This window comes from Dromaius novaehollandiae, chromosome 7 (assembly GCF_036370855.1).
Source record: "Dromaius novaehollandiae isolate bDroNov1 chromosome 7, bDroNov1.hap1, whole genome shotgun sequence".
NCBI classification, from domain to species: Eukaryota; Metazoa; Chordata; class Aves; order Casuariiformes; family Dromaiidae; genus Dromaius; species Dromaius novaehollandiae.
This window is the reverse complement of record NC_088104.1, coordinates 11951086-11963972: the sequence shown is the minus strand read 5'-3', so window position 1 is coordinate 11963972 and position 12887 is coordinate 11951086. Positions and strand designations below refer to the sequence as shown.

The 12887-nt window shown below is 40.5% G+C and overlaps 1 protein-coding gene across 5 annotated transcripts in view; it reads left to right on the top strand.

Annotated features, from left to right (window-relative positions):
• Window positions 1-12887, top strand: part of KALRN (kalirin RhoGEF kinase) — a 526992-nt gene that overhangs the window by 488123 nt on the left and 25982 nt on the right. For 4 of the 5 annotated variants that reach the window (XM_064514687.1, XM_064514683.1, XM_064514686.1 and 1 more), the window contains 3 exons: window positions 847-1018; window positions 5414-5652; window positions 6317-7476. In XM_064514687.1, the coding sequence (XP_064370757.1) occupies window positions 847-1018; window positions 5414-5652; window positions 6317-6568 (663 nt within the window). In that variant the 3' untranslated portion in view covers window positions 6569-7476. Of the gene's footprint in view, window positions 1-846; window positions 1019-5413; window positions 5653-6316; window positions 7477-9820; window positions 9945-11293; window positions 11354-12887 lie in introns of those variants that run through there. The other variant, XM_064514688.1, reaches the window with a different exon arrangement.

Sequence of the window (12887 nt, the reverse complement as noted above, 5' to 3'; positions counted from 1 at the left end):
TATCAGGCTTTCAAAACACCTTAATCTTTGGAGCTGTCTACCTTTGTCATGAAGAACCCTCTCCCTGTCCATCCCCGCACCACCACCCTTTTTATTTTGCCTGCATACTGCTAACTCTTTCTGGAGGTCTCGGGGATGGGAATTTCAGTTGCTAGCCTGTCAGATAACTCCTCCTTGTTAGGTATACTAAATTGTCTGCTGAAGCAGAAAAGTGGAAGATTATGGAATTTAGAAGTTTGTATGGCAGGTGTTTGCTCAGCTGTGCCAAGTTTTTCTTTTTTACTATCATAAATGTGAATAGCTCAGGAGAAGTCAGTTATGAGTACTCTTAAACAGAAGCCTTGCAAGAACAAGGTATTCTACAGGACTGTAGCTGAAATCGCCGTCCATGAGATTTCCAGTAAGAGTATCTGTGACTACATTCAAGTGTAGTGGTTGTACACAGATGACACTGTAATTTGCTAGAAATAAAGAGATCTGTTAGAGCATCAGGGGGGAATTGTCTTTTTTTTTTTTAAATATATATTTGTATGCTGTCCGTTCCATTTTTAAAATATTATAATGACTGAGAATTTCTTTCCCATGGAGGCTTATGTTACCTTAAAATAGAAGCTGTAATTCAAGACAAGGCAGATGGATGTCTGGTACATCTGTTACAGCTTTATTAAGCATCATATTTAGGCTTAAAATTTATCAGCCTAAATCTAGATGAGGCAAGTTCTTCTGATTACGATCTGGAAGTCTGGTATGGGATTCAATTAGTTGTTTTCAGGAACTTTGCACAGCAGTTTTATTCTGATTCTTGAGTAATACTGAGTAACACATGCTTAATTTGGTTTGTTACAGATGAATTACTTAATCATTGAAGAAAATGTGGACAATGATCCCTGCAAGTTTGCTCTAATGAGCCGGGAAACATCAGAGAGAGTCATTTTACAGGCTGCTAATCCAGAAATTCAGCAAGCTTGGGTACAGGACATCAACCAGGTCCTAGACACACAAAGAGATTTCCTAAATGGTATGTATGCAGCCATTGCACTGAATCCCAAGCTGTGACACCAACAGGTGTTTAGAGTCTTTGCATCTTTGGTCCCTCTCTGGGAAAAATCATGCAGCAACTTCTTCCTAAGGAAAATCCCTAAGAGAAAGCTAGAGCTTAATCTACCTCTAATTAAGCACCGGGCCCAATGATATCCACAAAATACTTATGAAAGAGTCTTCATAAGATACATCCAGGCTTCTAAAAGAAGCCAGCTCACTGCCACTGTGCAAAGGAGCCTGCTTGCTGGGTCCACCTGGCAGGACGGCAAAACAGGATGGGATAGGGGCCAAGCAAGCCTGTGCTGAGCTGCACTGTGGCCCCGGGGCCCCCAGCAGCTGATGGAGCCCTGTCTTGTGGCAGAGACTGCGGGATGCCCTGGCCTGGCTCCGTTGGTGGTGTCTTGTGGGCTGTTTTTTGCAGCTCCCTGCTTAAATAGGTAGCAGTTTGCTGCGTGTTTGGCCTTGTAGATCAGCCAGATTCACGTTCAGGCCTCAAGTCCTTTCGTTCGACAGCACGTTGTGGTAGTCTTTTCGTGCAAGATCCTTTAAAAATACTGGGCTTTGCAGGCTATATCACCCATTGCTTTCCATTCTACAGCAAGATTTTAAATCTAATCCCTTTACAAGACTACGCTGAAGCCAGGTTGCCACTGGATCTATACAATATCTGCCACTTGGTCAGAACAAGCCTTTTCCCCAGGAACCTCCTATTTAACGTCACAATGTGCTACAGCTGAGGACATGAGGTGGAATGAAGGCTGCCCAGCCATCTACCCCTTTTCAGGTCCAAACCCCTCTGGGCAGCAGCTGCTTTTGACAAAAAATAAAAGAGGGGACAAGGAAATGTCTGAGATGGTTTTCCTAGTAAACCTAAGAGTTGTAAATGAATAGGTTCCTTTTCAAATTTTCAGCTTTGGTGTAGGAGTAGGTGTAGGAGGTGTTTAGGGGTGGTTTGAAATAATATTTAAAATTAAAGCTGTGTTTGTTTAAAAAAAATTGTTCATTAAAAGTTTGGATTTTGAAAATACAGATAGCGCAAAATCAGTTAACAATTTTAAGTTGTTCTCACTCATTGGGTGAAGGAAACAGGAGGAATGAGAACTAAAGGAAAAATTTAAAAATAGTCTTTTTTGTTTGTTTGGAAGCAATAGAGTAGGAATGATTTCTTTGGAAGCTTCCAAAATTGTTTTGTGCTATTCATTTCAAAATAGCTTATTTTTTAAAAAATTTGGGCTTGTATTAGAAAGAGTTCTTTATTTAAAAACTTAATACATCATCTATAATGAAATGTATTTGCACAACATGTTAGCTTTTTTGATTTGGGTATTTTTTTTTGTTGTGTTTTGTGGGTTTTTTGGCTGCAAAATCTGAAGAGACTTTTTCACTTCACATGGAAACAAAGATTCTCCTTTTTTCTATATGGGGTTTTTCACAGACTTTTCAAAATTTAAATTTAGCTTAGCTTTGCTTTTCAAAAGCTACGTGGGAAAGTGTTGCAGGCAAAAGACTATGTTTGTGACAGTTCAAAAACTGCAGCTGAGCCGAGAAGGGAAATTCTTCTGCACATGGGATCCAAAATTTGGTACTTGATTTTCATGACTTGGAATGGAAAGGTGCTCATAAAGCCTCTATAAAAGGATTCCCAAAAGAGACTGGTGAGATGAGCAGCCTGAGTTCTCCAGCAAACAGAAATCCAGTCAGGATATCACAACTCACCTGGTTTGTGTCAGTGCAGAAGGCTTTGAATGCTGGCTTATTGCAATAAAAATAAGTTCCAGCAATGGTTAGCTACAGAAGATTTGTTAAACCTAGTGAGACTTCCACAGACACTACTGCAGTTGTTTTGTGTCCCTTCCGCATCTTTTAGTCATTGGTTTATTTTTAATATATGTCCTCCTTTCTTCCCAGTACTTGCTACCCTGGGAGTCCCTTTTCTTACTGATGCCTCTTCACAGCCTCTATTTAGCCTATCCTTTTGTGAGGCCAGCATGGAATTTGATGGGTTAGGAACATAATCTTCAGCATCTTTAAAGTTAGAAGTAAAAATAGATTTATATTAAAACATAGGTTTAAAGTAAATCCTTAATCCTATACATAAGATCCAAGAAAATGATATTATATCCAGTAGAGCCTGTCCAGTCCAGAACAATTTAAGTGGCTTTTAGGATGTCATCTCATTGAGGCTGACTAATCTTCAAATATGTTCTTTAGCTTTGCATTTCATTAAAGCGGATGTTTTCTGTCTTTAAAATCATATTAAATCCACACTGAGCCAATGCTGTGTAAACTTAATAACAAAATATTCCCTGTGAGTTCTTGCCCAAGCTGTCTCTGATTTTATGTCTTCAACGTGGAAGCCCTAAAGAGTAAGGCTCTGTATACAAAACATAGCGATTGCATATACAGTTCATAAGTGTTCTAAAACTTGTTGCAATATTTCCATATTTTTCCTTGGAAAAAGCAAAAGCTGCTATGCTTGAGAAATAAACTGTGTACTAAGTGATTGGCTAGAGTGGCTGTTCTCTCTTTTGCCTCTAAGAAGCTAACAGTAAAGGAAGTATGTCCCTGATGGATATATTTCATGTGAACAATGCATTTGCTCTGTAACTTTTTTTTATGATGTTTTGCTGGGGTTTGGGGGCAAGGTTCGCTTTGAGACTGTGGATTTGAGAGAGACAAAGTATGTGGACATTGATTTTTGCCAGAGGCCTTTAAGAATACTAATAGATGTTCAATAGAAGGTAGGAGCTAGGCACCACTGTGAGAGTTAACTATGGAATTAGTAGTCACAAGTGGACACTCAACTAAATGCCCTTTGAAAGTGCTGAATAGGGTAGATTGTTTTGAGATAGATAAATATTTATTTGGACTTAGTGCTAAAGACCTTGCGGCTTAATGTGCTGTATATACTAGAAAAATGGGTCCCTGTCAAAGATTTCCCCAACCTTCCTTCTCCACAACGGGTGATGTGCAACATGACCAAACCATGTTCAGCTGCAGTTGAGGTAAGCGAGTGAAATGGGAAGTCGTTGTTAATAATACAAATTACTTCTGTGATATAGGAGGGAACACTGATCGCTGCTTAGGTTTTTGAGCCAAGTAATAGTCCAGATTGCTACAGGTCTGTGTTATAACATGGGTACTTTTGAAGAAAATCGTGATCTGGGATCCTCCTTGATTTGTTTCGTCTCTTGTTTCTTGGTACTAAGTGATTTCTTGTTGGAATAGCCTCCCTTTCCCTGGAAGGGGAATGCTGGAGAGTCTGCTGTGTGATGCTGAGCCTTTTGTTTTTCTTTCCTTTTCCTCTTGTTGGGAAAGACAGTCCTCCTCTTGTGGATCCTTGGTTGGGCCGATGCTGTGACATTATGTCCTACGTCTGCCTGTTGCTAGACTAGTCTCTCAGCATTCCAGTTGGTTAGTCTGGTGCATGTACACAGTATTAATTGTTATAAATCATCCATTAAAGCCACGTGACGTGCAAAAAACAACCCATAGATCTGGGGATGCTAGTCTGACCCTGGCAAACGGGTTCCTTTCCCATTCACCAGGAGTCCCAGCCCTTGTCACTTCTCCTCCAAACATACCAAATTCTTTATTTCTTCACCCTCTGGCATTTTTATCCTTCCTTTTCCCAGTGTAAGCTCTCTCTCCATGACTAAGAAATATTCTCTGTCACTGAGCCGGCTCTTTTTTTTAAGGCTTGTGAAGCCATCTGATGTGGCTTGTGATGTTAACTTGGAGCAGGGTGTTTTCTGGAGAGGTCTAGGCTGCTGGGATTAATGCTTTTTGTGCCCTCTATGCTTCCTCTCTTGCTGGTCATTTCCAGCACTCTCCCTGAACCAAATTAGTTAACATGGAAAGTACGTAGAGATCCAAGTTCCAATACATCATGTTTGTAAGGATTTACTAGTCACGCTCTCTTGGGAATACACAAATGAGATTTATGGGTCTTAATCTGTGCTTTCTGATGATAGCAAAATTAACCGTAAATGAAGTGTGACTCTTTTATTCAGGCTTTCATTTATTTTTATTACAGGATGACTTTTATGATGCTTCATTTGTGCAGTTTCAAAGAAAATGAATGCACTTATGTATGTTATGAATGACAAAAAATTTAGCCCACTCTGTTGATTAGAGAATCCGTCTTCGCAGCAGCATGGAGTGCTGCGTTCAGTTCATGTGCAGTACAGTGTAACATGCTTGCTTCCTGTCTCGGTGTGAACACAGCTGTGTACGTCCAGCGGTGGCATCTTCTGTTTCCTGCTTGTTTTACAGCCAAAGTGTCTGTTCTGACTGAAACACACCTCGCACACTCTACATCCCTTTGCAGTGTCATCGAGAGCACGTAGCTAATTCTCTCCCTCTTTTGCAGCGCTACAGTCTCCCATAGAGTACCAACGCAAAGAAAGTAGCTCTGCAGTGCTGAGGCCCCAGACCGGTAGGGTCCCTCAGCCCAACAGCAGACCCTATTCTTCTGTTCCGGTAGGGTCTGAGAAGCCTTTGAAGGCTACAAGCCGTAACACATCTCTCCCACCCCTGAAGATATCTACCTCCAACGGCAGCACAGGGTATGAACACTCGCAACCCGGAGACAAGTACGAACAAAGCAAGGTACTGAGCTTATCCGATGAAGCGTTGTCTCATAGCCCATTTGATCAGTAATCGGTGAAGTTAGCTTTAATTGTCAGCTAACCAGCTCAACAGACTATGATGTGAAATTAAATGGAGTCTGCAAAAGCTCTGGTGTCCTGACAGGCAGCCTTTCCTCACGGAAACCAAGAGCCTCCCAGTGGGGTGTACAGTGCTGACGTGAGCATTTTTCAGGGATGCTGTGTTTGCAGGCCGGGTGGACTGAGTCTCTGTTTGCAGCATCGGCATCAATAATATTAATTAATAATAATTAATATTAATAATAATAATTAATAATAATAATATCATGAAATGCATGAGTATTAATTCAGCTTCTAAAGTAAGCCTTCATTGGCCTTCCCTCCATTCGACTTGGTACAGATAGTTAATCAGTAATACAATGCAAACGAGTGCATTCTTAGGGCACCGTCGCCATTGAAACGAGTTCTCATTTGAAATAGGATGCTGGTTCGTGTCAGATTACTGCAGCCTTTTGGTCTTTAAAATCCTTTTCTACCAATATGAACTTAAATTAGTGTTTCATAGTAAAGTTAAGCTGGAGATGATAAGTCGTGACTGCTGCTGAGAAGGGTAGGCTCCTCTGCTCCATCTGCTCACCAGATTTCTGTTGTGTCTGTTTTCACAGACTGATTTGGGAGGGTGCAATGGGACCTCTTCCATGGTGGTGATTAAAGATTACTATGCACTGAAGGAGGATGAGATCTGTGTGAATCAAGGAGAGGTGGTCCAGATCCTTGCCATCAACCAGCAGAACATGTTCCTGGTGTACCAGCCTGCAAACGACCACTCTCCGGCTGCTGAAGGATGGATCCCCGGCAATATCTTGGCTCCCCTCACTAAATCCACTACAGATAATAGCGACGGAAGCATCAAGTAAGTGCCATGTTGGCTTCGCTGGGAGCACTATGTGGATTTTCTGAGGAAAAAAAAATAATAAACAAACCCAAATGGTAGGGAAATCCTGCTGATTTTTTATCTACAGTGCCATTGGAACAAACTGAGTGGTCAGTCGGCAGCATCGGGCAGCCATGTTGGATAGCTCGGGTTTGGGTTATTTTCATTTTGTGGGGTTTTGTTTATACTTTGAAAAGAAATAAAACCATAGACAGTTAAAGGCATGTTTTACGTTACACCATTTTACACCAACATGGACCTGCTTGGACTGGACTTATATTTATGTTGTATTAAGTTACTAATCTATATATTGGTTATAACAACAACATCTAGCAAAAAAAAAAAAATCAGGCCCTGTGTTGGGCTGAGGCTCACTTCTCAAGGAGTAGAGATTTTGTTGTCTATGGCAATTTCCTTGTACAGCTTGTATCTTTTTTTTTAATTTTGTTTTGTTTGGTTTTTTTTCTGTTTGCAGTAACTTTTGTAAAATATTTTTTTGTTTGCAAGACCCCCATCCAAGTACATTCCTGTATAAAGTATTTTGCACTATTTAAAAAAAGGAAAAGAAACAAACTCATATTGATGAAGTCAGGTTGTGCAATATAATGGATAGTCGCAATGTTCATCATTGTACCTGTAATGTAACTAATTTTAAATGTACTATTTTAAATATGTAAAATAAATTTTCACCATGAGCATGTTTTAATGAGGTAAAAGAACTAGTTTGACCCTTTTTTGTTTTTGTTTTTTTTTGTTTATAACATTTTGTTGCTTATTTAACAAATGTGTGGATATATATTTTTCTTTTCTGATTTTTAGAAATTTGTCAGTTTGAAATGACTAATGCAAGAAAGTGGTTTTTTGGTATTAAATACAGAAGGTACAACCCTCTTTTTAGTAATATCTGTTGATTTCTTTTAATATCTAAAATGACTAGATCGTAATGCATGATGTATGCTACAAATTAAGTTATCTTACATGAGTGCCTTGAAGCATAGATTTGAAAATGAAGAAATACTGTTACAAATTCACTAAAAATAGTAATTTGATCTCTGTTGAAGTTTCAGTTATGAAAAATGATGGCTTTACCTGTCAGTCAGAAATCCAGTGAATACTCCTATGAATTCCATATTAAACCAAAGGAGTTGCTTGGCATCTCTTGCACACATGCCACAAATATTCCCGTGTTCTTCCCCAGCCATCACATGGAAACACGTGCCTTTGCATTCACGCATGGCACCAGACTCCCAGTAAAGACTTTGATTTCATGGCAGCTGTGCCGCCATATTCTGTGATACAGTCATATGGGTTGTGGCCAAGAAGGCGCACCAGAATCAAAAAATACACGTGTTGCAGTTTGTTCTTTCTTTCTCATTCAGTGAGATTTAAAGACTTAATTCATGTCTTCAGACTCAAACAGCTAAACCAACCCTGAAACCAATGAGATGCTTGAAGGGACTTTCTAATCTGAGTCCTACGGGTAAAAACTGACCTGGTGCAGATGTCGTCTTGAGCTCTGTCTAGTCTGCTAGATCATGCTGACTTAACAGTGCGAGTAATAAAACAGTTTCTTCTGTTGGCAAATACTGTACACAAAATATGTGGTCAATCCAGTAGTTTTGGCACCATGTTATTGCTGATAGGTCAGAGTGGGGGAGTCCATTAGCCACATCCTTGACTCTTACCATAACCTAGAAGAAAATTTAATAGTTCTGAAGTGCTGGATAACTTCCCCTGCTCTGCATTTCTAATTTGGACCTCCTCCAGAAATGCCCAAATATCACAACAGACATACTGGCCTGCTGAGATGTGCAGGATGCTCTGGTGCTCCTATTGCCTGCCCATTGCCAGCTGTTCCCAACACACCACTGTGACCTTGGCTGTGTTGCTATAGTGCGGACGCTAATACTGGTTGCAAAAATGCTTGATAGAAACCAGTTTAGTCGTGTGTCAGGGTGGCCAACTGTTGGGAGACCATTAGTTTTACTTTTTTTTTTAACTTGATCTGTCGTACAGTCCCAACCAGGTGCAGAAGCGTAACAAAAAAAAATGCTTATGAATGGGACGCAGTGTTCATGGGGAAGAGTCGGCTGTGTGGGGCACCCTTTGAGTCCTACCTTGCTAACATACTGCATTTTATTGGCATCACAGGTTATCGTTGGATTACATGCAACTTGCTTTGTAAAATGTATCAAGGTACTGTAGACGTGACATGTGCCAAACATTGGGCTTAAAACATGCAAATCAAATTTGCATGACTTAAAGGTGGGCAGATGCTTTGAACCTGGATCCCAGCTCATCACACTGCTATTTTGAGAGCTTTCTGCTTTAGACAACATTCCCCTTCCCAACCCCCCCAACCTATCCACTCTTTAAACCAAATGAAAACCATATTGAGAACTGTTTTCTTTTTTCCTATTTTTTATGTCTGCTTTGATATGCAATTTCTGTTGTCAACACAGCATTGCTCTTACAAAGGGTGACATGGTCTATTTTTTTTCCAAGGGTAAGGTCATAGGAGCAGTAATGAGGGATGAAAAATGTGCTGGAAATCATGTCTACTGTGATGCTAGCCAAAAAACATGGACTGAATGATGTCCTTTCTAACCAGATTGGCAAAGTGAACTGTTCTACTAATGGGAAATTCTTGATCTCAAGAGGCATAGCAGGACTTGTTCTAGGAAATTACTTATCTCTTGGAAACTTAATGATATAGCCCCTATTTTTGAGCTTCTCATATTCTGAGCAACATGTAGAGAGCAACACCTTGGATTTCTTAAATTTTTTATTTGCTCTACTGCGTACTCCATTAAGACTTTTCTCATTTACTTACATTTGTTTCACTGCTTTTAATCAACATGTCTGAGAATTGAATTGACCTTTTAACTCTAGCAAAAAAAAAAAAAAAAAAAAATCTGTTTGTGACAAATGCAAGATAAGACAAAGTCCCTGAAGCCAGATGACCAGGTTCTAGTTGCCTGCTTCCATCATGGGAATTTTTTCCTGCTCCATGCATTTAAATGGCAAGTGTGGCACAACATCGGCTTTGTAGAACTGTTTGGTGTGGTTTTTTTAATTCAACTCTCATTGCTCAAACTGAGATAGGCATATTGCCGGTGGCTTTCACCTTCTAGGGTATTGCAGTAATCGCAAATGTGGATGCTGGTTCCCCTTTCCAAATCCTTCCTTCCTACTATGATCTGCCATTTGATTGCTGCGTTTTTTGGTACAACAGGAAGTCATGTTCATGGCATACCCTGCGCATGAGAAAGCGGGCGGAAAAGGAGAGCAGTGGCAAAAATGAAGCCAATGGGCCACGTAAATCCAAGGATATTCTGGGGAACAAAGTCTCTGTTAAAGTGAGTAAGGCCATCTGAAAGCTGTGTGCTGCTCTCCTGCTTCCCATCCTTTTCACCCCCTACAGCATCCTCTCCTGAGAGAGGGAGGGGACGGCGATTTTGGGTTTATTTGTTTTTGGGTTTTTTTTTCACTTCAGTTATCTTTTTTTTTCCTTTTTTTGTAGTATCCATTTTAGCAGGATTTTTGCATGCAAGATAAAATGCAGCCTTTGTTTTTCGTTTTCTTTTTCCTGGCATCCCACATGCAAGTAAGTAATCTTCCTTAAAAAACTATATATAAGGTTAAATAAGTGTTCTTAAAATTTGGAAAACAGTGATTTACTGACCTCTGACCTAGCTCAATCTGTAGCTCCATCCGAGCAGCTGCAGTGGTGACAAAGCCACTGGCTGAAACGATGGCCCCATTGAAGTTGATGAGTTGTCTTCAGGTCAGTATTTCACCCACATCTTAAAATAATGGGTTCCTAAACTTGAGATGCTTGAGCACTTTGGGCTAGGGAGATGGTCTCAGTGACCTTTTCCTTTCCATATTATCAAATAGGAAAGAGATTCTGACTAGGTCTTGCCAGGAGAGGGTTTTGTGTGTGTCTGTCTGTGTGTGTGTGTCTGTGTGTGTCTGTGTCTGTCTCTCTCTCTCTGAGATTTCCCAGTATGGAAAAGGTTGAGAACTGTGGGGTTAAGATCCATCTTCTGCTCTGGGTGCCTGACTACTATTCTCCAGTTCAGAGGAACCATCCCTATAAACCGACCATGAGGCCTGCTCAGCATTAATCTGGGGCAATCCCTCACAACAGAGGCAAGCAAACACTTGTTGTGACTTTGACACAACCAAAGCCTAGCCTTGATTCAGGAAAGCACTTGAGCATGTACTTTGGATCCACCCCTCTCCAGGAGAGCCCATGATTAAGTGTTTTCCTCTGCGGAGGCTTTCCACCTTATAAGCTTACTGAAATAGAGATGGCATGTGCAAAGGGAGGAACCCTGCCACTGCAACCTGGATGCACTTTGCACCCACTTCACAGGCATCCTGCACCTCTGCAGTCAAATCGGTGAAGTACTGTGCCCGAAGGAAGTAGTTGCTCCAGCATGGTGGTCACAATTCTTCCTTCTGTTGCTCCCTGTGCTGTTTTTATTGCCTGAATGACTTGCAGAATCACTGCCTCTTCTTTGGCAAAAGCATGCCTTTGCCTTTGCTTCTCTTGTTTTGTTGTTGGTTTGGTTTCTATTCATTTTTAAGAACATTCTCTGTACTGCTACCCATTTCCATGCTGCTCAAACTCCTGTGCTGCTCTGCACTGTCTAACCAATCTCTAATCTCTTGTTCTTTCTTCTTCATGCTGCCAAACAAGGAGACAAACAGCTCAGAGGAATCAGAGTGTGATGACCTTGACCCCAATACTAGCATGGAGGTAGAGACAATCATCCTTGTGATTACTTTTTTCCAGAGAATATGTATCCATTTTGAAATGGATTTGCTGAAAGGGGCGCTGGTGGGTCTTTTTTGCAGATGGACATATATGTCAATTAAGTATAATTCACACAAAGTACCAATTCCGGTTTTGCCAAGCAGTGAATTGAAGTTCAGGCTGCCTTTGTGATAGGAGCAGTGAAGGAAATTGGAAAACAAATTATTGTTGAGCTGGAGGCTTAATTAGCCACCTCTAAATCACCGTTTTCCAGATGGGACCTCATTCAGTGAAATGATTGTGCATACCTGTCAACTGCCGATAAATGTAGCAGCTTTCTGTGCTGAGAACACCCACCATCCTGGCAATACACGCTGAGCTGCTAGTCAGTCCTGTGTTATAAATCACTGTAGTAGATGATGTTGCACCACAGCTAGTGTTTTAAATTATCTAGGAGGTGAGAAAAGACAAAGCTGCTTTTTTCTTTTAACAGTTGGTGTCTCTTAAATCGTGGAAATTACGCTTATATAAAGGTACTGAAATAAAATGGTAAAATTAGTTGAATTAAAGTACGCTTATCATAGGCAGGGCTCATGCAGATGAGTGGACCCAACGCGTTACACTACTGTTTTTCCAGCGTGACCTCACTGACTCTAGTGGAGTGACCAAGACATGCCTGGTAAAGAGACCCAGAACAGAGCTTAAAATCAATGTTACAGTTTGATAGCTGGTTCTGCTCTATTACTATCTTGCAGGACTCACTTATCTGTATATAGTGACCACATTAAGCATCTGTGTATCTTGTACCAAGGCTGAAAGAGCTTCCTATTGGAACAAGCAAGGGGAAAGGTTCAGAGAAACTTGAGTGATTTTGCCAAGATTGTAGGGCGGTTTGTTTGAGAATAGGGAAATCTCTGTATGTTAGGAGATTTCCAGGGTGCTGTTAGCCAGATTGTACTCTAAAGATCTCACGGAAGAAAGCTGGTCTTCCTCCTGGAGGAAAAGAAAAAGAGAGAGAGGAAAGTGTATTGAAATGCAGGGGTACAAGGATATCCACCACCTCAGCTATTAACCTGAAGGCTTTAACTGAAGGTATTACAAGTGTGTAGGCATTGATAAACACATCTTTGAAAAAGAGATGTGTATTAAAATAAAGCTTGTGGAGTAAAAGATGGCTGAGATACAGGTGCAATGTACAGAGTAGGTGAAAATCAAAATTCTTTTTGCAGAAGATTTCTGTATTTTGACAGTAGACTTTGCTCCATAGGAGCAAAAAGCCAGATGTCTTAAAATTAGTGAAAGGTATCCAAGTCTCCATACACTGTCTGTATTTCTAGTCAGCTCTGGTATACTCCACATGGTTTTGTGGGGGATTTTGGTTTTTGGTTTTTTTGTTTTTTTTTTTTAACTGTGGTATAGATAAGAGTCTACTGTTCTTGCCTTGCCTTGTGAAATGATGGAGATAAGAGCCCTTCTATTTAAAGCAGAAGACACTAAGTTGAAGTCTTAGCTCTGGTATGAATCTGCTGAAACACTT